Source organism: Asparagus officinalis, chromosome 8, assembly GCF_001876935.1.
Source record: "Asparagus officinalis chromosome 8, Aspof.V1, whole genome shotgun sequence".
NCBI lineage: Eukaryota > Viridiplantae > Streptophyta > Magnoliopsida > Asparagales > Asparagaceae > Asparagus > Asparagus officinalis.
In genome coordinates, this window is record NC_033801.1 from 8,242,931 (window position 1) to 8,270,131 (window position 27,201).

The 27,201-nt window shown below is 33.2% G+C and overlaps 1 protein-coding gene across 1 annotated transcript; it reads right to left on the minus strand.

Moving 5' to 3' along the window:
* On the minus strand, nt 213–27,201 carry LOC109820797 (developmentally-regulated G-protein 2). Its single transcript, XM_020386995.1, has 20 exons — nt 27,155–27,201; nt 26,889–26,981; nt 25,814–25,881; nt 25,515–25,591; nt 18,983–19,163; nt 17,675–17,731; nt 16,874–16,948; nt 16,555–16,674; nt 16,165–16,335; nt 15,822–15,935; nt 15,546–15,716; nt 15,068–15,162; nt 12,802–13,226; nt 11,972–12,071; nt 11,820–11,885; nt 4,180–4,341; nt 4,003–4,099; nt 2,402–2,534; nt 2,220–2,323; nt 213–426 (listed from the first exon to the last, which is right to left on the minus strand). The coding sequence occupies exons 2-18, from the start codon at nt 26,956–26,958 to the stop codon at nt 2,412–2,414; spliced, it is 2,172 nt and encodes a 723-aa protein (XP_020242584.1). The 5' UTR covers nt 26,959–26,981; nt 27,155–27,201; the 3' UTR covers nt 213–426; nt 2,220–2,323; nt 2,402–2,411.

Genomic DNA, 27,201 nt, shown 5'->3' on the forward strand with positions numbered 1-27,201 from the left:
ACAACACCATCATGGAGCAGGAGAATAAGGGTCAAAACAGGGAAACATTGTAAGGGTCTGACTGAAACACCTCACTGATAACTCGGTACCTGATAATGCTACCAAAGGACATATGATCAAAGTTGAGGGATTTCTAAATAGAGATCATTGCATGCTAGATGATGAGCACATTAGCTTTGACACCATAAGCATTACATGTACTCAGGAGAAAAGGATGTCTAAAAGAAGTAATATTAGTAACAAAATCCACAATATAGTACAGGTAGTGTATCTAAATGGTACATGGTATTTCTTCTATTTTACATTTATCATCAGATGCTGGGGAGGTAAAATTCCGATGTAATAATAACTAGAATCAATTAAAAAGAATAGCGCGTATGTGCCTAGTGATTCCAGACCTTTAGTTGGAGTGAGCTAAATTCTGACCTGCAAAGAACATTGCTTATCATGAGATCAAAATTTAGAATGGCTAGTGGTGTAAGAGATGTACCCAAAAAAAAGGGTGCAGAAGTATTTTCCTTTTAACTTTCTCACTACCCAAAATTTTTTGTGAATTTTTCCTGAAAGTTTGAAGTATCTTTCTTTCAGCTTTCGTTGTGTGGAAAATAAATTTGAAACATAAAAATCTTCGTTTGAATACCATGGTGTTTTCCTTGTTGTGTTCTTGTAAAAAAACACCATTGTGTTGTGTTTTTCTCTTAAAATGTTTTCAAAACACCATGTTAAGTATTTTTGGTCAACACTAGGTTGATCCATTATAACATTAGTATTAAACATATTATTAATATATTATATATTAACTCTAATAAAATATATTGTAAATAAAATGTTATAATATTTAGTTTACATTATTATAGAATTATAAGTATTAAATGTAATGCAATATATTATTGTATAATGTATTATAATATTATATTATACTTTAATGGGTTATACTATATTATAATTATTATTATATTATAATTATTACATATTATTTCAAATAATTATATATCTAATTATTTTAGTATATCAATTTGTTATTGTTGTATATTATATTAATATTTGTATAGATGTTATATTATTATTATATTATATTATACTTATTATTAATATATATATATTATATATTATGCATATAATATAATATTATTAATAATGTTAATATTATGTTATTACTAGTATGTTATTAATAAATTAATATATTTTTAAATATTTCAATATTATATATATATTATAGTTTTTAATATGTTAATATGTTAGAGTTTATTAATAGTACTTTATAATATATTAGTATTTATGATATAAATAAATATTATTATATTATGAATATATTATTTTTACATTAACATTTATTAGCAATAAATTATTTTATTAATAAAAATATTTACTTTATAATAAATTATATTATTTATTACATAATGTATTAATGTTTTATATTATTGTATTACATTTACTATACAATATGTTATTATCATATATATTATTATTTGTTATGTTATTATTAAATATGTTACTATTATATAATATTTTATAATTATTAATTTATTACAAATTATTTATTAAAAAGTTAATAATATTATAGCGATTATACTATTGTATAGTATATTATTATATTATTATTTATTATCAATACCTTTTTAATTATTTTTATTAGTTTATTTATATTTTATTGTTATTTATTTATTATATAATACATTATTATTAAATATTGGTATTTAATATGTTATTCTATAAGATATTTTATTTATTATATTTTTATATTATTTAATAATTTTTACTAATATATTAAATTAACTATAATATAGTATAGTATAATATAATATAATAAGCATGTTAATAATAACTCTATATTAATTACATTCAACATATTATGTTCAATATTATATTAACACCTTCTCAAACTCAAAACCAAAACACCAAACTTAAAACACTTAAAAGGTGTTTTGAAATAAGTGTTGTGTTTTTGGTTTGAGAATGATTTAGCTCAAAAAACACCATGGTTTCAAAACGTATGGTGTTTTGTTTTTGACAAAAACACCATGGAAACAAGTAAAACACAATGGTATCCAAACGGAATCTAGTGAAGCTGTTCAGAGTTACCTACAAGGCCTTCAATCATGAAAGAATTTTTGCGCAAGAGAAAACAATCTAGAAGGGTCCCAAGAACCAAACATCTGCTTGAGGACTAAAGATCAAGAAAATTAGCTACAATACAGGACGAAAAAGACAGTGCTCACCCAAAAATGACTTCTATCAGAACACTAACTTGAAAGACTTCTCAACCACTTTCTGGACTAAATTCTTGCTGAGTATTAAGTGATTGGTGAAGCTCTGTGCCTATCTTCAGCCCGTAAAATATAACCAATAAGACTTCGATATATCGATAACAGAATAATTTTTTCGTTGAACTTATACAAACCTGGGGTCCATTAACGAAATTCATCATGAAAGTCATCTTCATCATCATCATCACTGAAAATGGCACTGTAAAACACATATGGGTGTTCAATCATTTCCCTTAAACTTAGCCGACCATCCTTGTCAGCATCTGCCTGCAGGATTGAGAAATATTTCTTACAATACATGATCATGAAGCCTGGTGACAGTAAACTTTAACATATTGACAACTGATAAACACAAATTGTAATGAATAGGTCCACAGATTCATATATCATGTATAATGTTTAGCCCCATAAACTAAAATCATGAACAGGTTAACTATATCCCTACACCTAAATGTCAGACCGATCAGAACAGGTAAAAAAAAGGTCCAAATTGCAGCAAAAAGCGGTAGTTGAAAATAAAAATCGTTAAATGCAGTTTGCTGAGAATTAAGTGTTTATTTCATGAACATTTCAACAGGGCATTAGAATATTCAGAACTTGAACTAATCTTCTTATGGCTTGTATTTAGTTGCCTTAAGTTGCAACTTCATGTTGAATTTCAATTCATACTGTTTCATTCTTGTAATTGACAACTGGTCTTTCTGTTCAGTAGTGTATATATTTGAAATCTTCAATCTTTTTTCCTTAATGATGCCTTTTACGGTCATCAACACATACATGATTACCTTCACAATGAAGTCACCAGTTTCTTTCCATGTTGTGTGTTTGGCAAACCCTAAGGGTGTATTTGGCAACTCTAAAGAACTAGTTTTAGTGCATACAAGTGTGCTCCAAAAAGTTGTTTTTTGTTTGACAAAACTTGGGGGCCAAGTTTGAATTAGTTTTTTCTAGTTCAAATTTTAGCACTTAAACTAGTTCTTTTTGAACCAACCCCTACATGGATCAACTCTAGCCTAGTTAAGCAAGAACTACTTCAAACTCAATCCTATTTTGGAATTGCCAAGTGCACACTTAAAATTAGGCAAGGACTGAACCAGTTCCAGTTTTGGTATAGTTTTTTATTGGCAAAAACTGCCCATTCTGGCCCAATTTTTTCTGAGCCTAAAAAGGGGGCTTAAACAGGTCCTTTTTTCATCCACCCCTCCCTTGGATCAAAAAAGAGCCTGTTTACCTCAAAACTGGGCCATGATCAATCTTAGCCTAATTTAGATGAGTTTGCCAAACAGACCCTAAAAGATTACATATATTTGGTTTAAAAGAATTCAAATTTAATCCTTTAAAATAAAAACAGCAAATTAAAATTTGTCAATTATAAGAAAAAGTGTGATTTGAACAAAATAATAATATTGGAATTCCATTATTCCAATTCCATGCAACCAGACCCTAAACCACACTCCTGAGGAAACAACACAGCATGTCAAAGAATGAATAAGTCATTTATAGGGCTCTGGGGAATCAAAGATAATCCAGGTCCATGAAATAGCAACCAGTTCAGGTCAGTTCTGAGAACCTTGCATAGCTTAAACCCAGTTTAAGATAGCCACTTTTCTAACCAGATACCCTACTTTCATGCAGAACACATCAAACACCTTGCATATATTCAACCATTTAGTTGTGAAAACTAATCCAAATCACTTTCTACACAGTTTGTTGAGAAAATTCCCTTTCTTATTACCTGTGCTAGCACATAATCAGCTTGATGTTTTGCATAATAATGCTCAGAAGGATGAAGTGTGCCAATAACAGGTTTTAGTTCATCTACTGACAAAAACCTGAGAAAAGGATATTAGCATCAGTACTCTATATAAGCACTTTTGGATTGAAGTCTAAAAGAAACTGTCTGAAAGAGTACCCATCCTTGTCGAGGTCAAGCTCCTGAAATAACTTTTTAGCATTCGATGTTTCTGAAGTATCAGATGCATTATGAACTTCATCATGGTTCTGTAATGAATCAAACAGTCCATGAAAATACTCTTGAAAGTTAAGCTTCCCATCTTTATCTTTATCCCTTTCCCTGGAAAAAGAAACATCAGTCATTTAAACATTTTAGACAGAATTTTACTAGGATTAACACATCCTTATTATGTAAAAAGATCTGCTTGCATGCACAAGCACACAAGAAAAAACAAGAAAAAATGAATTAGCCAGCATGCCCGCATGCACACCTACATGTTCAAAAATGGCAGCTAACAGAATTATGCAAATGATATGTCCATCAGGGGGAAAAAAGAAAAGGCACTTAGCTTTACATATCAACTTACAAATTAAACACCTGCTGCAACCTTCAGAAGCTCACCTAATTATTCTATGTACAAACCTGATGCATTCTGAAATTCAGACAGCTGTCCATCAAAATGACACTGCTACTAATTTTCTACCCTCAGGAAGTTTACCTCTAACGACATCTTTTTTCTACTTAGAGCTTTTGATATACATCTTTTGCCTTATTCTAGTATCAGTGTGTGAATACTTCTAACTGGAAGTTCAATCTGACAACTAAAGTACAAGATTTTTTTGTTGCAAATTCAAAGATGATAACTATCCCATGCTTGAACCATCAAAAGCAAATCCACATAAAGACAGCTAGCATCTACAAAGGTGATTATACTAGAAACCACTTAATTAAACTACTAATGATAAACAAAAAGGTTCCATAGATATATACAAATAGGCCAAAAAAGCAAACAATAAATTTGAGAACTCGGTTCAGATAAGAGGGATGCTCCCTTCTGTTTGGGCGCCAATGAGACTAGGATGACAGAAATTCTGGAGTCAATTCCACCTCAGAGAAAACAACCCTCCCGTTAATTGGGTGTATCATTGCTTCATTTGACATAATAACAACTACAAGTGTTTATCCCAAATTATTTTAGGTCATAGATGGATCCTTTTCTTCCGTTTGAGTCGGTTAAGCAGTTAAGGACAGTTAAATTAACTACTATCACATCTTTTTTCTTCATCATCCATTCATGCCCACTTAAAGCTGCCTATAGTTCTTGCCCTAAAGCTGCCTATTTTTCTTGCCCACTGTTCTTTTCAATATTGTCAAAATTTATCCTAACTTGATGGTCTTTGTTGCACATGCTCAAACCATCCCAATAAATTCTCCTGCACTTGTTTATGAATTGGATCAATCTACATCAATGTACTCATTCATCATTATGGTTTTTACTTTATTTCCATTCGTCCATCTTAGAACTCACATAAACATGATTAACTTAACAATATGACTAAATGACGTCCCTAAAAAATGTTAATCAAAACATATTTGAATACTTAACAAAAAAGTAATATCTGATTCTAAATACAAATAGGAAACAAATATTAACACTTAATCTATTACCTAACTCTTACGCATTGTTTGGTATGCGGGAAAATACAATTCCAACTTCCCATTCATGCTTACAAAACCTAACGTGTTTTTGGATGCTAGAATTGCTATTCCCGACAAGTTACCAAGGAATAGATATTCCAACTTAAATGAGAATAAAAATAAAAAATAAATTCCAGACATACTATAAAACCCCATGAATTTTGAAAAATAGTGTGAATTATATTGATAAATGAGCTCTAATTATGATGAATATCATTTATGGATGAATGATTATGCTAACAATTGATTTGAGAGCAATTAAGAGTATATATGAGAGCATACAAAGGTTAAACATGCACAAAGAAGAAATCTGAAAAATGACCAGTTAAGAGTATATATGCATTACACACCGATATAGTTCGAATCTAGAAAAACTCAAAAGATAAAAGTTGTAGATATCTTCAATAACTTTTTAACGCATCTTAAATCACCTCATTCCGAGGTCGGACGTGATAGTTACAGCCAAAATACTGAAGACTATTTTTCCAATCTGACTAGGCTTCCTATTTCGGGTTTGGGTTGTTTTGATTCGGGTTTGCAGTTATATATATACATGTTTACACACGAAAAACATATCTTTTCATCAGTATTCCAAACCCTAGCAGTCCATCTTCCTCTCTCTCAAACCCTAATCATAATTTGTGAGATTTGGGAGAGTTCTTGAGGCGTTTGTCGAGGGGAAAGCAAGATTTTACGACTTTGGTGAAAAGGGATCCTGCACGCACGTGTTCAGAAGTTCAACACGACGTTTAAGGCAAGATCATCTTTCTCCAAACTTTTCCCTATAGTTAATTCATGATTTAAGATGTTTAATTGATGAATCTCATGTTAAAGTTTAACCCGACATTTTAAAATCTTAGTTTATGATGTTAATCTTTAAATCAATGTGAAAATCTGTAGATTTCGTTGCTGTTTATATTAGTTGATGATCATGAACATTAGGGGTGCTTTTATTTTCGTTTTAATTTATTAATTATGCTTAAATCATGTTTAAACCCTAGTTTAATAATTAATTGAGTTTTCTTATTAATTTAAGATCTATAAACCCTAGGTTTGTGATATCTAAGTGATGTGAACGTGTTTAAATTATTTTATATCTATTCAATGATTAGTTCCAATCATGATTAGTTAATCATGTTGATAATTTATGTTTTATTTGAGAAATTTTGGTTAATTGAGATGCTAAACCCTAACTAGATTAATTCAAGAGTTTAAATCATGTTGAGTAAATTCATGTTAAGCAAATATGAAAGTTTAAATCTTGTTATATGCCTCATGTTAATAAAATTAAGTTTTTGAATAAAGTTACAAAAATACATACGCCAAAACCTGATCTGTGAATATCTTCTCTGGTCGATCAACCGACCAAGGCTAGCCGGTCGACCGGTGAGATCCTGTGAATGCACTTTGTGCACGTTTGTGTTCGGTCGACCGACGCCCTAGGGGCGGTCGACCGACCTGTGTTCTCTTTTGTTTGAAGTGTTGTTTTTTTACACCTTCTATTTTCTAACGTGGGGTTCGAGGCGCACGATGATACACGTACAATCATGAGTATACATGTATAGTGTCGTAATACACATGCGTATCCCGAAGAGGACTAATACAGTTATTATTTCGATTGCACGGGAGATATGAGTTATTTAAACATTATATACATGTATGGATATTGTTGATGAGCACCGCTCAATACTACTTGGGATAGTACGTCGATATACCATTAGTACAGGTTATTGAGTCGGTTTTTAGGATACTTGATCTAATAGTCCGTCCCGCACGTTGATGCGATGAGACTAATGAGCCGTGTACACTATTAGGATGCCGATTTGGTAGTCCGTCTCGCATGATAATGCGATGAATTATAAACTTTGTAAATATTTACATTGTGATAATTATCTGATAGTCTGAGTCTTGGTGGACGCCATTATGAACATGACTCGTTGCTGAGTTATATATGACCGATGTACTTTACTCTTATGGGTACGCGGGATTATATATTGTTATTTATATTATCTTCCAAGGGATAGTGGAAGATATTTTTGGTCCGATATTGTGATGACTTTACTTTCTTATATTGCTTTTCTTTATTCTTAGTTTGGAATTGATAATTAGCGATTCACAATTTGAAACATATGGTATATACATGAGTGTTTTCTTATTTGGATTATTTCGCTCGACATACCAGTCTCATGTTATGAGTTTCTAATTATTGATTCTATTTAGATTGTTTATTCATAGTTCGGTATTGATATTTAGTTATCTACAATTTGAGACATATGGTATATATATGAGAGTTTTCTTGTTTGAATTATTTCCCTCGACGTACTACATCTCGTGTTGTAGGTTTCTATTTAGATACAGGGTAAATGATCTAGGTAGACTATACTTAGGTGGCGTTTGGTTGTTTGCAACTAGAGTTGCAATGCAAGTGTCACTTGCATGCAACTGAGACGTTGCAACTCTTCTTACATGCAACTACAGTTGCAATTGTTTGGTTTAAAATTTAAATTTTGTAACTTATAGTTGCAGTTGTTTGATTATGCTTATAACTTAACATATGCAACTCATAAAATATTTTTAAAAAATAACATTTTTTAAAAAGTAATATTTTAAAAATAATATATTTTTAAAAAATAATATATTTTAAAAAAATAATATATTTTTAACAAATAATATATTTTTAAAAGTTAATATAATATTTTTAAAAATAATATAACATATCATTTAAAATATATATTATTTTTAGAAAATTATATTATTTTAAAAATACATTATTCAAAAAACATATTACTTTAAAAACATATTGTTCAAAAAATATATTATTTTAAATATATATTATTTTTAGAAAATTATATTATTTTAAATATATTATTCAATAAAATTATATTATTTTAAATATTTATATAAACAATAATCTATATCTATTTTAATTATTTTAAATATATATTATTAAAAATATATATTATTCAAAAAATATATTATTCAAAAAATATAGTATTTTAATATATATTATTAAAAACTATATATTATTTTAAAAAACATATTATTTTAAAAAATTATATTATTTTTAAAAAATATATTATTTTTGGAAAATTATATATTTATTTTAAGAAATATATATTTTTTAAAATAGATTATTTTTAGAAAAGTATATTATTTTAAATATATATATTATTAAAATATATTATCAAAAAATATATTATTTTAGAAAAATAATATTATTCCTGGAAAATTTTATTTTTCAAAAAAATATTATTTTAGGAAAATATATTATTTTTAGAAAAATATATGATTCAAAATATATATTATTTTTAAAAATATATTATTTTTAAAAAATATATTATTTTTAAAAAATAATATATTATTTTAAAGATAATATATTACTTTTAAAACTAACATATTATTTTGAAGAAATTATTATAATAATAATTATTTTATAAGATTGATGTTGTTTTTTTTTAAAAACGTTTTTGAAGAAATTATTATAATAAGAATTATTTAAAAGATTATTTTAAACCTTAAATGAATTTATTTTTGAAATATTAAGTAATGATTTTGATTTTAATAAATTTAGGTCAGTTGCAACTAAGTTGCAACTATGACTTGCGGCCATTTTTAACGTAAGTCATATGTTGCAACTAAGGGTTGTTTTGTAACTATGGTTGCAGCTGCAACTGTGAATTGCAGCAAAACAAACACATGCAACTAGTCAAATTGGACCTAGTTGCATGCAACTGGAGTTGCAACCACTCCAGTTGCAGCCTACCAAACAGCCCCTTAATAGATAGAGCTTCCATCACATTTAGTAGCCCTTCCCCTTGGGGCGGATGGAGATAATCTTGCTGTAACGCTCTGACGCTCTTGTTGTTTCTCTTTTTATTTTTTAATTCTTTTTAGGCAGCAGCTCAGAATTCCGGAGAGCCGCAGGATGACCGACTTCTAGCATAGTAGCCGTCACATGTTTTTAATAGATGAGACTCCACCATAGTTGATATTTTCTTTCAGACATTTAGAGTTTTGTATTTCATTTTGTAAAGGTTGTGTGCCTTAGTTTATTTTCAGTTGACTCATATTGAGATACTTCACATTTATTTCAGACTTCAGTCCTATTTAGTTAATTCAGTTGAGACATGATTATATTTATTAGATATCTCTTTCTACATCATGTCTAATGCATTTATTTCTTATTTTACTTGTTTTGTTCTTATACTTATTGTTGATTTCACTAGAGAGATATTACTATGATGGTAAAACGTGTTGTTGCACAATGTGAGTGCATGACAGATTTGACATCTCTAGGCTCATCTTGGACTGCAGCCATGTGTGAAAACAGGGACATCACACATACCCTTCCTAAAGATATTTCCACTCAATTCTCTGATTGCACCCAAACATGAGAATGAGAATGAGCATTCAATTCTCACATTAAAGTCATTTCATTCCTACATTCATTCTATTCTCACTTAATTTCGTCCTCGCGTAACAAACGATACATTACAGTAACCACAAACCCATTACTACCTCTACCAATAACACCAAGACTCCACGTAGCTATGCACAAATCTCACCCAATTTAGAAAATGAGTGTCAACCAAATAGGTTTTGACTGTGCTTCTTCATTTTTTTCTCCTCTCCTCTTTTCTTCTAGATCTAGCCCCAGACCTAACTCATGCTAACCTATTGCCTAATAATCCTGAGGGTTTCTAATATTGCTCTCAAATGACATAGCCAAAACATTTGCTTTTTTCGTGTTTGCCCACCCCAACTCTTCAAAAAGCCACAATTTTAATGTAAACTATGAGTAAGTTGATTAATCTTGGATTAGGCTACCAGAATCAAATTAGAGAAAGAGGAGGCTATATGAGTTAGGGTTTAGCTACCAAGAGCACCTTCAACCAAAAAGTCTCATTTTATTTTATTTTCCACTAGCTTCAACACAAGCCATTATAGGGTAATCATGACGCTGTGACTTTTTGTTGTTTGCTGCGGCTATATAAGCATCGTTATGTAGCATGAAAGATATTACATTCTCGTAATCACTTGTTAAGAATAGTGTTAGGCTGTCAGCTTAAAGGTCTCCTCTAACATGATTCTAAGATCTAAGTATCACGACCACCCCTCCTTTTTCTTTTTTCTTTTTTTCCCCTCTTTTTTTTTTGGGTTAAATAAGTACTGCCTCCTGCTCCATTTTTAGCTTCAGTTCAGAAGATACAAATAAGCTGAAGAATTTCTTGCAGTCTCCATTTATGTTACCGCAGACTCAGACTGTGATCATTGAGGCATGGTTCAGAATTCTCAACTATGATGAAAATATGATGCTCCAGCTCTTGCAATCCCCTACCTGCAAGTTGTATTTTGTGATTCTATACCTTTATTTCCACTTTTATTTCTGACCATTTATGACCTACTTAATGAATTTATATAAAGAAGAAACTTCTTCTCACTTGTTTCTTATCTTGTGAGAGAACAAAAATCATGCTTGTATATGTTCCTTGCGCTCAAAGTGACTGAATACCAGGTTCTCGTTTGGCTGGATATTTATCTCTCGAGGGTTGTTCAAGACAACAGAAAGCCAGAGCGAGAGTCTTCTATTCTCAAAGCAAGATACAAAGAATTTGATTCTCTCCTATCCTATCTATTCCAAAGTTTATCCTCTAGATTTCATCTCCATGACCTTCTGTCTTTCATGACAAGAAAGGGTGTTCACTCCATTGCTCCTTCTGATTCCAAGTTCCCTCTCTTCCCCTTCACTATACAACCTTCCCTCTCTTTCTCAATAAATTTTCACAAGAGAATCAATTAAATTTTCATAAGTTCCAAGAGGAGTCATTTTCTTTAAGGGCAATGTTATATTACACATAAGAAAAACCATACTCCTCCTTTCTCAACCACAAACATGGAGCCTTCAGTTTTACTAGCATATTTAGCTTTTTATCTTTACCTTTAAATGCTACCAATAGTTAAAATTGTTTTAACTTGTATTTTCACCAAATATTGCTTCTTATACTACCAGCTGACTAATATCATCATTCCAAGCTCTCCATCCTTTTTGTAAACAAGAAAAAATAAGATATAAATTACACACAAGCTCATATAAAAAAGTGAACCGGAAGAAGTTTCACCTTAGTTCTTCCTCACACAACCAGTGAATGAGCTTTGGGTTAGTACTATCCGCCGGATGTAGAAAACTGGTCAAAAACATAACCAAGGAGATATCAACACAAAACATTGAGACAAATTAGACAGAAAACATTCACACTATAAGAAGGCTCACTCATTGAACTCTGCCAAATTAAGAAGACCATCCCCATTCAAGTCTGATGCATTGAAGTGATCCTCCCTCCACCACCCAATAGAAGCTGAAGCATTGTCATCTGCCACCAACTAAAATATGTTAGGATTCATTCAGTTCCACATCGAATTAAGGGGTAGTCAATTGCGGATCTATGACAATTTTATATATCCTCCCACAAACAACTAGTTTTTAGTGGTAAATTCTTTTAGATCCCCCCATATTCCCGATTGCAATCAAAGGTAATAATGGTGACACCATTGTTTGTCCAGGACCAGTCCACTACAATGCCAAGCTGCATGGGCTCGGTGAATGCGAAAGCATGGTGGCATGTTAAGATCCATTTATTCCCACGTTGACCAAATAGGGAATCAATTGTGGGTTTATAAATTATTTTGATTCCCTCCCTCTAACAACTAGCTTTTTTTGTTCCTCCTAGATCACCTACAGATGTTATTAACGGTATTAGAGCCAACATCACCTTCCTGGTTGCAAGCGAGCAAAACGGAAGGTGATGTCAGCATTGCAGTGTTCGTCCTGGACTAGTCTAGTCCAAAGCCAAAGGGGTGATGTCGCTTGTATGGGCGCCTAGGCTATGGAGGCATGGTGGTATCCATTTAACCGCTTTCACCTAAATGGAGGAGTAAAGTGTGGGTTTATAAGACATTTGCATTCTCTATCTCTGAAATCAATTATGGGCTTATAAGAGATTTGAATTCCCTCCCTCTAAAATCTACCACCTATCACCGGTGGTTTCTACAAAATCAAATCAAAACAACAGCCAAAAGATGCAACAAGGCTAAGACTTTTACCCCCGAAAGCCGACGTCCAACTCGGCGCCTCATACTCCTTGAACGCAACAAGCCCATCTTTATTCTTATCATGAAGCTCCATCTCCCTCTGCGTCCTCCTCATCACCTCCCTCATCGCCTGCTGCACGTTCCACTGCGCCAGCTCCTCGGCGGTCACAAACCCATCAGCGGGCCCCACATCGATCCTCGGAAAAAGCAGCACAATCCGGTGGGTAACATTGAACCTCTCCTCGTCGTTGATGTAGTCCTCGGCGTTCACGAAGTCCTCCCATTCGGGCTGGGCCTCGTGGGCCGGGGCGTGATCGAGGCCGAAGTGGTCCCGCTGGAGGGGGAGTGGGAGGAGAGGAGGAGGAGGAGGAGGAGAGCTAGGGTTACGTAGATTAGTAGGGTTTTGGTTAGGGATTTTGAGGGGGAGGACATTGTGGCTGTGTTTGGGTTCATCTCGCTTTAGATCCGGAGAGGATTGAGGAAGAGATTTGGACCGGGATCACGGTGGAGAGCTGAAGAGAGACGGGGAGAGAGGGGGAGATAGCTGTGTGTTTTGCACCGAAACCCTTGACTTTAAGTTATTTTGCATGTACTACTATTTATTTTGGGAATATGTATGGGGGAATTTTTAGTTGGAGAATTTAGCTGGGATAAGATAAAGAGACGGGAAGGTTATAGGGTTGCCTTTGCGTGAAAGCCCTTGACTTATGTTGTTTTTACATTTATTATTGTGAACAATTATCATTAGCTCTTGTTAAAACCAGGTCTCTTGAGTGTTATAAAATTGGAAAAACCAGGTGCAGTCGTCGCTAGTAAGTAAATACTAATTCTTATCAAAACACAAAAAAAAACTGAGAATATGGTGTTATATTATAGAATAATAAGGATTAGTCTTTAAAGATTACATAAAGGCTACGTATTGATAAACAAGCCTACGTATTGATAAACAAGCCTACGTATTGATTTTTCCAAGCCCATTAATTAAGGTTATTCTTTAAAGATTACATAAAGGCTAGAGCTACTGTTTGATGTTGACATTGATCAATAGTAAATGATTTATAGTTGATTGTGGCCGCTTTGAACTCAATTCTTGCAATTAGCAAACAAAAATATTTTCGCACATAAAAGGACTTACTGAGCTTGATAAATTAAAGAGAATATTATTGCTAAGGCACACCATGGATCTAGATAGGGTTAAGCCTAGAAATAAAGATAGAACTAGTTTAAAATAAAGGGGGAAAACTCAGTGTGATGCAAATTTGGTAGCTGAACCTAAATATTTCCGGCAAGAAGTTCTACGCTTATTCCTAGAGATTTTGCTATAAAATAATGATGACAATAAATTTACTCAAAAAGAAAGATGGCAATAACTTACAACCTAATGATACAAAAAACTACAACTCAAAGCCACGTTGCGCTAAAAGCTTTTCATTTACAAAAATATTCATTTTTCTATTTATATCACCAATATTTTCCAAAAGAAACCATATACGCTGGTGACTTCCTACAACAGCATTATGAGCAGTGGAAATTTACTTCTTTATGAAGTAAGGAAGATGATGCTACAGTTTCCCCCCAAAAGGAAAGGAGAAAAAATAATAACAATAGTAAACTTCCTGCTTCAATGCATTATTTTTACTCGTATCCATACGCATGCATCTATGTGTAGAGCTGACTCCATAGCTGGCACCAGATAACAGTATTTTTCAGCTGCTAAAAGCAATGTTTGTAGCTTTTCTCATACTTGTAACTTGAATAATCATGCAGCACCTTTAACAAATTCTCAAAATTTTATAGCTATTTGTAAATAAGCCCACAAACAATTTAGAATTAACAACAAATTTTAAGAGTCCACACAGGACATAAAATTATAAGGTAAGTTCAGTAGCAAAACCTGAAACCATGTTTTGCTTTCTCTGAGATCATTTAAACCAAGGTTAAACAAAAAGATGACAAATGGATGCCACGACATCATTCGAATATTTCACAGTAAACTAATCACATAACTCTGAATAAAACAAGGTAACCATACATAATAGTGTACAGGTTCTGGACTTCTTATAGCAGTGTAGGATACAAACACAGACACGATACCAAAACTTACTATTTTCTATTTCTGGAGAAGGTGTTGGACAACTGAATACAGTTTTCTCATATTTCCTCCATCACAGGTGTATGCATTTGATAAATTACTCTTCTCATTCAGAAACTTGCAGATATTTTAGCATCGAAAAGTGAGACAGCTCCACATGAAATTAGAAAAGAATACAGGAAAAATCATGTTTTAAGGGGAGCCTTCTTCTCTCTGTCAGCTATACGAGCAGGACCAGTTGTATGAGATTTGAATCGACCTTTCCCTCCTTCTTCCTTCTCCTGCAAGGGTGATGATGAAATTATGAGTACACTATTATATGATTTTGGCCATGCCCCCATGAAGTAAAATCTCTGATTTTTTTTTGAAATTGATGTACACTTCCTAATATTTCTTATCACCAAATTCAAGGCTGAAACTAACTGACAAGTGTTGCAGATATAAAGGCATAAGATACCCACGAGAAACTATGGGAAGGTATATGCAACAAGGAGGTTTCACAAGTCTTAAAAGGACATCTCCAACAAATATACAGATGGAAGTTTTCACCTCTAGTACAATATAAAAGTAGACTAAAACATGAAACATGTTATTTGGACCAAGTCCCATCAGAAAATCAAAGAAGTCGATTCAAGTTATTGGTCCAATTGATGTAAACACGTACCTTTTTCTTTACTATCTGAACAACATCCTCATCATGAAGATTATGGGCAAGCCCACAGTGCTGAGGGTAATGCTTCGCGCTGGTTCCCCATACAAGCACATATTTTACATCCTTCAACAAATTCCTGTGTATATGATTGCAGAAGTCTTCTACCGTGCATCCACCCCTATCCTGTTTGTAAACCACACAGATAAATCATGAGAAGGTGGAATCTCGACAATCAAAATCCCAGGCATAGGCATGTGCATTTAGGTAGAGAGAACAATATAAACTTACCGTGGAAAGTACAGAAGGTTCATCAAAATCTGGTTGTTGGCCCTGTGGCTTTGAATAAACTCTCACAAGCCCCATCTCCTCCCACATTCTTGCCAGTAATCTATCTAAATTAAGCTGCAACAAAGTATGGAACAAATTAAAGATTTTTTCAGCTTACTTTCATCTTAATAGTAGTTTAGTCAAGGAATTTACAAATCATAATTTGGACTCAAACTCTTAAATCAGATCAGCACTAACTAAAAAGTAATTGGACTCAAAGAGAAGAACTCTTATAAGAGAGCTGGAATTGCTGGTAGAGCAAATATAAACAATCAAAGAGAAAAAAGCAAAAAGAGAAACCTGCCTTCAGATTGCAGCTGATGACAACTGAACTAGGCTGCCTGGCCAGTCTGTCTACATCATCAATACCAATGACATCAATCTTGTTATAGACATAAACACACTTCATGTACTTTCGGTTTCCCTCTATGACGTCAATTAGATCATCAACTGTAGCATCCTCACGAAATAATAGCTACAGAACAATCAGCACGATTAGAATCAAAGATAAAGTGTATTTACTCTGATAAGAAACACAAATCATTCTTCTCAGTACCAATCGGCAAGGAGCAAAGTTCATGAGGCACAATAAAGCATTACTCATGGAAGTAACAAACAAGTACTTATAATCCTAAGATGAAGAAATTTGATATGTATTTATACCCATAGATAAGTAAGAACAGGAATGGAGTACCTCTGCATTATGGATCTTGTATTCATGAAGGATTTGGTAGCAAAGTTTCTCATCAACATGTGTCAATGTGCAAGTGCTGTTGAAGGAAATGCCACCAGTCTTTTTCTTCTTGAAATAAATCTGGAGTCAACCAAATAGGAAAAATATGTTACCTTTGATGGAAAAAAAGAATTCTCGACATTTTCTTTTATAATGAAGAAAAGAAAATCATTCCTTCTGCTATTTCTCTAAAGAATAATGGGCATTGGTGGAGTCTAAAGTCAAAGGCAATGAACAATGACCAAAGGCATCTTACAAATACAAGGAAATAAAAGTTTACTTGAGGGGGCCTCTTGTTCAAACGCAACCCAACAGCCTCCAATTCTCTTGTTAGTATTTGTCGGTGCCCCTCGCTCTGAAAGCATCTTACACATTAGAAAATAAAAGATAAAGAACTAGAAAGTTAACAACCTAGATTTTACCTCTGAAACTCAATGCACGGCGTACCTAGACTACAAAAAGTAGCTAAATAATTATACAGCCAAAACAAATGGAAATCGACTTAAGTGGACTATCAGAAAGTCTAGGAAATAATTTTTTCCCCATATGTACATAGGCACACAATTATTTGAATATAAAGGCTGCATACGAGGGTCATTAAGGAGTCTATGTCAGGTGCAATGCAGTTAGCAAAACGAGATCATGGAAAGCCAAAAAACGTCCCTCCCTCCCACCCCACGCAAAAAATGAGAAAGCATCACAAAGGCATACACAGGCTCACAGAAGAAGAAAATATACCAATGGTCATAAAATAAACAAATGCCCAAGACAATTAATTACTAAAAATGTGAGACATAAAAAGTGCCATAGTCTAGATGCATTCTGCTTCCAGTTTCAAGAAAGAGATCCTAAAATACACATGAGAAATTACCGAAATGGAACATGATTAACTGTATTCAGTTAGTAAATTATAGCAAACATAGACAACTATATGAAGTGCAAAAATTAAAAAAAATAATAATAATAAAAAAATAATTTGAAAAAAAACTAGATATTGGACTCTGTTTCTTTGTAAAGTGAACAACAGAATGTGCTTTCAGTGAAGAATTTCTGCAAGATAAAAAATATATACAAAACTTACTTTTGAAGCATCAAGAACCATCAACACAAGGTCAGATGACTTTGCAACCGCAATGACCTGAATAAGAAAACTAAAATCAAATTGGTCTCTAGGTATTAAAAACAAAGAGATAACTATCAACACTTAATCACTTTTGCTCTTGCTTATATGAGAATATACTGCAGAACGAGTAAGTTCAATCTATTATGTAGTGTTTCTTATATTTTTGTGGCAAACCCATCTTTTATCCATAAATTATCATAGAGATTTCAGGCTATTTTCTTTGTTTAGAACTGGAAATAGATAAGTATCTACTTTTAAATTGTTTGTTAAGCCTTGATGACTTCTTTTAGTCATATCACTATGCTTGTGATGATATATTTGATAATTGTGATGATTGCATCTATTAAAATCATTGTTAATATTTGTACTTATTAAATATTTAGATAAATGATAAGACGTATAACCTGCGTTCTATGTTATGTTGTTTTACATTTTATGTTATCGAGAGGCGAGCTTTAAGTTATGCGTTATCGTTAGTTTCAAAAATTGGTAGCAAATTTCAAATGACTAAGGTTTATATTTGGTTTGCTTCAGGCTACTATTATTAAAAAATACATCAACTGTGACAGTTGTTATGATTCATGGCTCAATTTTAGAATGATCAATAGGGAACATACTAGATGTATGAGATTCTCTCTCTATGGTTAAGTCGGTATCTAGATTTGTTGTGGTTCACCATGCAGTCACATAGCTGTTGATTCCATGCTGACACTGTTTACACAGTTACCAAACATCTACCTTTTTTATTCGTAAACCAAGTGTGTAAACCTATTTTCTCAAAAATTAGAGCCCACTAATTGCTTTTGGTATTAGTTTGCGCTTTTGGGTTCTTATATACAAGCTCCTAATCAAAGATAAATAAAATATGCATATGTTCACAAATGAACATGTGCATTGGTGTGACTTCAAAAAACTGCATACCCAATATTATGTGTTTGTACCTGATATATATGATATATGTGTGCATGTCCTAAACCATATGCAATGTGCTTGCCAGCTTGGTCAAACTTAAATGGCATATAGGAGCATGCTTTTCTTCATTAAAGGTTGATTTCTCAATAGGACAACCTTTGAAAAGAAAATTATAAGGACTTGTATCCATTATTTGTACGCCAACTAGTTAGCGAGCAGGTATCTAAAAGAAATAAGTAAAATCACAAGGCACCAAAAGGAAAATAATGTACACAATAAAGCAAGATAGTTTCCGTTTCTGCATAAATAACTAATAAATTAAGAAATTTAGCAAAAAGTAATAAACATTGATACCTGTCTACCACGACCCTTTCCCTCAGAAGCCCCTTCAATAATTCCAGGAAGATCAAGTAACTGGATTTTGGCGTCATTATAGTGAATAATCCCAGGTATGCAGGTAAGCGTGGTAAATTCATAGGATGCAGCTTCCGAGTGTGTTCCCGTTAACATTGTTAAAAGTGTTGACTTCCCCACACTGCCCAAAGCGAAAGGAGAGAATTTAAGAGAAACTATAGAATTATAGCTCTAGACTTGAAAGTAAATTTTTTTTTTGGTTGCAAAACGAACTCAAACAACTAAATTATAATATTCCTATTGCCAATGATTTTGAAAAGTCTATTCATACTATGTTGTCACCCCTATATAGTGATAACCCCTTGTTACATTTTGACAAAAGCCCTAGATATTGCACCATCCAGTTAAAGGATGAGTACAAAGGAAAAAATATCATGATTAATCCCATAGTGGCTAACCTTGAGCACAGAGAGTTTGAAACTCGAATAGTGAGCTCTTCAAACTGAATCTAATCCAAAATACAGAATCAAATCATTCTTCTCATGCTTTCATGATAAGAAACCATGCGGAGCAAAAGAGGAAAAACAAGGATGATCATTAATTATAAAAAGGTTAATGAAGCCACCAAATTTAATGGGTTTTTCATCCCTAATAGTGAATTATTATTTCATATAATCCGGGATGCTAGATGGTTCAATAAATTTGATGCAAAATCCGGATATTGGCAAATCAAAATGAAGGATGAAGAAAGCAAAAGGCTAGCAGCATTCAGTTGTCCTAATGACGGACATTATGAATGGAATGTTATGTCATTTGAACTAAAAAATGCTTCACAAATATTTCAGAAATGGATGAACAGCATTTTGGGCATTTGCTATTTGTTGTCGTCTATATAGATGACATCATTGTGTTCTCCAAAACAAAGGAAGAACACAAAGAGCATCTGATAGCAGTAGCCAAGTTATTGCTCAATCATGGTATTATTTTATATCCTAAAAAGATAACTCTTATGAAAGATGATATCAAATTTTTAGGGAAAAGAATAAAAGGTGGTCATATTGAATTGCAAGATCATATTATTACAAAGATTAAAGAGTTCAAAGACAACTTTGAAACTCTAAAAGATCTACAAGGCCTTTTGGGTTTACTGAATTATGGGAGACTGTATATACCTAATCAATGTTGTAAAAAACGACGAATAGCGGCGTTATAACGCCGCTATTCTTTACCATGCTCGTGGGGTGTCAAGGCGGGGAAAACCGCTTTTCACTCGAAAAGCGGTTGGTAGCACGTAAATAGCGTTGTTTAGAGTTTGAACTCAAATATTCTTGCATTTGTTCTTTTTGATTTTTCATTACCCTTGACATTGTCAGGGTTGATTTACTCATGAGATTTTCCACAATGCTTCTACATAAGTGGTATCCCTTGTCAATGTCTTGAATCTTTCGATTCTTTTCCTTGATAATTTTTTCTAATGCAGATAGACAAGCTTTAGTGTCTGGAGTGGAAACTCACATCTCCTGTAGTTTCTTCCAGAGATTGTTAACTGCATTGTAGTCTTCTTTCGGTAAACTGGTATTATACCAGTTTTTAACTACAATGTCTTTAAATTGCAGAGGTTTTTTCAATATCCTTGAAAAGTATTGGACTTCTTATTTTGAGCAGTTTTATCTTCTGCTTCTCGTTTTGTTTTGCCTTTTACAGGAACAAAATTATTTTTGGTTGTCTCTTTGTTGAAGGTCTTGTTGATGGACTGAACACATTTCTCCTTTACCTCTGTTTGAGGGGGAGCTGGTGCATTTCCCTTATCTTTATCTGGAGGCTGTTTCGACGAGCTAGTCATGCCCGGAGAGAAAATCAGCACCAATGTTAGTAAATCCAGGAATATATCGAACTTTATAAATATAGTTCTCTAATTTCATAGACCATCTAATTCTGCGCATGTTCTTCTCAATAACAGAATTGGTTTTCTTTTTGAGAAACTGTGCAACAGCTTGATTATCTGTTTCAATAATGAACCCAGATGATAATAAATATATTTTTAAGGAATTAATAATATTTTTGATAGCTAATAATTCATTATCATATGTTGCATAATTTTTCTCTGGTCCTTTTAATTTCCCAGAGCAATATACACATATTTCGCGATCTAATTGATTGATCTTTGCCCTTGATCTAGGCTCGAATATTGATTTAGCCCGAGGATGCTTAGACGGAAGTACAAACAAGATTTTTCTGCCCAATGTGTATCTGAAGCATTAGTCTGTATAACCAATATATCTTCAGATTGAGGCTGATAAAGGATTTTCTGTTCCTTTATCTCTTTTTGAAGTTGGCAATTTTTTGTAATTGCTCATCATTTAGTGCAATTCTAATTTTGTCTATGTCCCAACAGGTCACTCCTTTATTATTTATTTCTTTATATTTCCTCTGTTCTTCAGTAAGTTTATTTTAAAGTGAAGATTTTTTTTTCAGAGAGATTAGATACAAGGTTACTGATAGCAGATAGCGTTGCGACGCGACGAGGCGACCTACTGCTAAGGCTATTTGGGGTTATTACGGCAAAATAGCAGCAAATAGCGCCTAATCATATAGCAGTCAAATATAAATATATATAAATATTCTAAATAATAAGAAAAATTATAAAAAATTCTAAAAATTCAGCAAATGCATATTTAATGCCTAAGCATAAAATATATGTGTAACTAAAGAGATGAACTTTTAGAATGTGAATAATTGAAACAGAAATCATATATAGCATCATTCACAAGCATTTTCATTAAGCATATAAACTATAAATGAATATTTATGAGTTCGAGTTCAAAATCATAAGTCATAGCCTGCTATAAGTTACTACTATAGATAAAAATTTTAAAATCTTGGTCACTCCATTGATCTACCATTGTCCTAGAGTGGAGTGGTCTTATATCTTAGAGATGCTGTCCTACCCCAGGCTTAGCTCAATCTCATTCCAGTTATCCTATATTAGAACCCTAATCTTTCTTCTCCTATCTAATATCCAAGTTATGTACAACATTCCAGCCGATAGTTGCTAACCTCCAAATGAGCTAGCTAGACTAGATTCATTTGTTTCATGTTAATAATTAAAATTGATTAATAATATATTATCTTAATGAGGAGGGCATCATGATAGTTAATTAAGTTAGAACATCCTCTGTTTATGTTAAAACAGAAAAGGGGACAATAAAAGGAAATGAGAACTTTTGGGTGGTCTTGAGTGGAAAAGAAAATGCAGTTCATTTATGATGCAAGTGTTTAGATAGCAAAACAAATTAAGTCCCAAGTGTGTGTAGATATAAGGAGCAGGAGCAGGAGCTTGCAAAATTAGTAAATTAACTTTTTCTCTGTTGCGAGCCAAGCCCAAGAGAGATAGTCGCAGGATGAGGCGGAGATGAAGGCGGCTTAGAAGACTGGAGGCGGAGAAGGAGGGGGAAGGGGTTGCAGAGACTGGAGGCGGAGACCAGAGGTGGAGGCGAAGATGAGAGGGAGGCGAAAGAGGTCGTGATTCATAGGCGAGAGAGAGGTTATTATGCATTCGGGTCGGTTTCGGGTTCGGGGTCAGGTTCGGGTCGGGTTCGGGTAGAAAAATTAACAAAAATAAATAGTCCTACGCTTTTAAGCGCTTTTACAAGCGTTTTTAAGTGCTAAACATCGCTATTTACACGCTATCAGACACTTTTCGAGTGAAAAACGATTTTTCCCGCCTGACATCCCGCGCATGGTAAGCGGAGCGGTCACTCACCGCTTCCGTGAATAGCCGTTATTCTTCGCTTTTTACAACATTGATTAGGTATATACCGTCTCCCATGATTCAAATAACCCAAAAAGCTTTGTAGATCTTTTAGAGTTTTAAAATTATTTTTGAACGCTTTGATCTTTGTAATAATGTGATCTTGCAATTCAATGTGACCACATTTTATTCTTTTCCCTAAAATTTGATATCCTCTTTCATAAGAGTTATCTTTTTAGGAGATAAAATAATATCATGATTGAGCAATAACTTGGCTACTGCTATCAGGTGCTCTTTGTGTTCTTTCTTTGTTTTGGAAAACACAAGGATGCCATCTATATAGAGACGACAACAAATAGCAAATGCCCAAAATGTTGTTCATCCATTTTTAAAATATTTATGGAGTATTTTTGAGTCCAAATGGCATAACATTCCATTCATAATGTCCGCCATTAATACAGTTGAATGATGTTAGCCTTTTGCTTTCTTCATCCTTTATTTTGATTTGCCAATATCCGGATTTTGCATCAAATTTACTGAACCATCTAGCATCCCGAATTTTATGAAATAGTAATTCACTATTAGGGATGAAGAACCCATTAAATTTGGTGGTTTCATTAACCTTTTTCTAATTAATGACCATCCTTGTTTTTCCTCTCTTTTGCTCCGCATGGTTTCTTACCATGAAAGCATGAGAAGAATGGTTTGATTCTATATTTTGGATTAGATTCAGTTTGAGGAGCTCAGCTATTTAAGTTTCAAACTCTTTTCTGTCCTCAAAGTTAGCCACTATGGGATTAACCCTGATATTTTTTTCTTTGTACTCATCCTTTAACTGGATGGTACTATATCTAGGGCTTTTATCAAAATGTAACAAGGGGTTATCACTATATAGGGGTGACAACATAGTATGAATAGACTTTTCAAAATCATTAGCAACAGGAATATTATAATGTAGTTGCTTGAGTTCGTTTTGCAGCGGTGGATTTGTAATCTCACTACGTTGTGCTGCGAAAGTGAGGGTGAAACCTTTCCCGATGCGGATCATAAAAGGAATTTTGGGAATAGAAAATTTCTTCTGATCAGAAAGAAATTTGAATTTAATAACATATTTATCGATGGTTATAGAAAACCAGCGATGTATGTTATTATTCCCAATAAAATTATGTTCCATATGATCACTTTCCATAACATAGACGGAAAGCGTCATAGAAACTTCCCTCTTATCAATGGTTTCGAAGACAACAGGGAGATTTTTGACCTTTTGAGTCATCGTTGTTACCTTTGCATTAAAGGACGTAATGACTTGAGGATTTTTGCATTACCTTCTATATGAAGAAGGAACAAATTCCCCTCTAATAATGCTTATATTGGCTCTAGTGTCGATTAATGTATGGAGCATAAAGGGTTTATAGTTTGGATATGCAATTGTTATAAAGGGTTTTTCACATAGGACTGTTAATGTAAGTAAAACTCAATGTGTTAATAATATAGCATGCAAATATAAACACAGAGAACTCAGCAAATAAAAAGAGGTAGCTCATTGTTAGAAATCCTAGGGATAATTTGGTTTGGTATTTAGGTTAATTAAATTGACCCATAGTGCTAAGCAGTCATTCAATAGAATTAGTATACAACATTACTTGTTTTGCAAAGGTCAAACAGAGAGTCCAAAAGATACTAAGAAAGGCTATGTAAATACTTGAGCATTTATTATGCTGAGCAGCTGGTGGTATGTGTGTCTTTAGGTCCTTCCTCAATTTCCCTTCTTCTTTTCATGAGTGAAAAATTTCATCATAGACTGTGACTAATTAAGCTTCTTTCACACTAGACTAGAAATGATGCCTTTCCCCAAAGGCGAAGCAGGATTCACAAAGGGGGGGAAACTCTGTTCTTCTTAAGATAAAGAGGGACCCTACTTAACATTCTAAAAAAAAACCCTCTTCTTAAGGCTTTAATCCATGTAGTTCAATATCTAAACCATCCTCATATTAAACATACCTTAGCAACACAAATCCATGTCCATTTTCTTTTTTGACTTTTTATTTGGCATACTATACAAATATTATAATCAATGCATACTTCAGCTTTTCTCAAAGGGAAGCAACAGCACCCACCCCCACCCCCCAAAAAAACCCACCCTCCTTCTCTTCTTTTCAAAAAGAAGGAACATTTCAAGCTTCCATCTCCATCTTATCCTAAACTGACAGTACCCATTCAGCCTGTATGAAGGGCTAGATCCTAGAAATAACCCAAAATTGCTCCTTTTATCTCTAAAATAAATTAGTTTGGTCCAGAAAATTAATAGCAATATTCAGTCAATAACTGCCTTAAACTATAAGCAGGTCGTGTGGCATCACTGAAAAGTTGAGAACAAGACATCTGCACAATAATTTCAAAAAAAGGCATATCTCAGAATAGCTAGGAAGTTTGCACACAGAGCAACCTATATGACTTGAGACTTCCATATAGAATATCATCTATTAAGAGAGCAACCTATACAGACTTCCATATACATTGATATCACCTACAAAAAGCAGCCTATACAAAGGCTCCAATTTCTTTATTTTATTTCTACTATTATTTTGAACTTCAGATATTAATTCTACCTATATTCAATTGTTCAACTATGTTGTTGATTTTTTCCTTTTAATGGAAGCTCCTTCTATATGTAAAGTTTTAAAAACTTGGGTTATATTATCATATCAGCATAGTGGTAGAAATGTTAACTTTAAGAGAATTGATGAAGTATGAATAAACCACTGAAGATAGAAGTGGGACCTGGGAAATCCAATCAATGCAACACGACCATGCCCAAACTTTGTAACTTCAAAACCATCTCCAGCTCCACTAGAGCCCTATCAGACAATAAATTAAATAGTTTAAACAATTATAAACGTGGGCATGCAAAAAGAAAAAAACCAAAAAAAAAAAAAATAATTTACTTCATTCATAGACTAAGAACCCACATACACAAGTACTACTACATATCATAAATATAACTTTTGCTAAGTTAGATCTAATAATAATATATGCACACTGTCATTATTAAAAAGGACAATAAGGTAATATATGAATACCTTTGGAGGCTCTAACAATTGTGTCCTTAGTTTTGCTATCTTTGCCTTGAGTTGCCCAAGATGGTATTCTGCGTGAAAGAGAAATTAGCATATGGTGTAGAAACAAAATATAAACAACAAATCGACAATAATGCTAAACTCTTCAAATAACTCAAAGGAAACAACTCAATAAATAAAAGCCAAGCAACACAGCATGCATGTTTGCATACATACAAAATAATATGTGGGGTGTGCACATGTCTTTCTGCAAGGAGACTCGGAAGCTATTGCTCTTTAGATGGATCACCTTAAGTGTTCAACATGCAGATAAAATTTATGTCGGCGACCTTATAAATAGTGTATTTAGCTTTTACTATTCACACAGTTGCTAATGTTTAGCATAGTGAAAACAACAAGGCTGCCTGCTGTTAAAAACTTGGAATCATGATTTTCCTTTAAGGGTTTATGTCACTTGAATGGAAGTAGTTCAAGAGGATTGGATCACAATTCAACTCTTCTTGGACTTACGCTGTCAAAACAAATGTAGGGGATGCCTGCTCAAGAATGTCACTCAGTTGAAGAGGCAAAAGATGTGGATGGACAGAAAGCCATAGATGAAGAGTGATGGAGGTCAGTGGATAAAACTACTCAGGGTTTAATGCTTGGAAGAGAGAATCTACGAGATTTGTTTGCGCAAATAAAAAACAACAAGCCCAAAATTTATGATCAGATGAAAGCGCATACCCAGAGCTAACTTGAACAATGACCAGTAAGTGTGCCCGTTACAGGAAGAAATATGATAAAGCTAATATAAAATTGAGAACTTAGGGTAGACGAAAATGAATATGGATCAAAGCCATCAAAGAGTTTACACAGATGGTCACTATTGATATATAGCTACATGGATGAAAACAATTCATATGTCTTTACGGTGAAAAATATGCTTTCAAGTAATTTTAATCCTTTGATTCATTTATCTATTGCAATAGCAGCTTTTACACTTCTTACAAATAAAAAGAATCAAGCAAAGTTTAACACATTTATCAGTAATACAACATTCGTTTTTTTAAAAAAAATTGAAATTTCAAAAGGAAACCTGTGGCTTTATTCTTTTGTGTGCGAGCCATTTCGGCTTCAATTTCCTTGATCTTCTCGATGATACCCATCTTCACTTAGTCCCAAAATAAACCTGCCAAATTTTAAAAAATACAAAATTAAGAGAGAGAGAGAGAGAGAGAGAGAGAGAGAGAGAGAGAGAGAAGTGCGATCGGTAATTTGCATCTTCAAGAATCGATACAACAAATTTCGAAAAGAAAAACATAATTCAATTGATTAACTAAAACCCTAGGCGGAGGCGCTTACTAACGCGAATTTGGGGAGGCTTTGATGGGGTTTAGGGTTTGAAATCG

Excerpts from the sequence above, each read along its gene's own strand:
- LOC109820797 (XM_020386995.1), bottom strand. The coding sequence starts at position 26,958 with ATGGGTATCATCGAGAAGATCAAGGAAATTGAAGCCGAAATGGCTCGC. Across the intron at positions 15,163-15,545 it reads TTCAGATAGTAAAGAAAAAG|GAGAAGGAAGAAGGAGGGAA; the intron begins GTACGTGTTTAC and ends TCACCCTTGCAG. Across the intron at positions 13,227-15,067 it reads AAGGCTCCCCTTAAAACATG|CCACAATGTCCTCCCCCTCA; the intron begins ATTTTTCCTGTA and ends ACCCAAACACAG.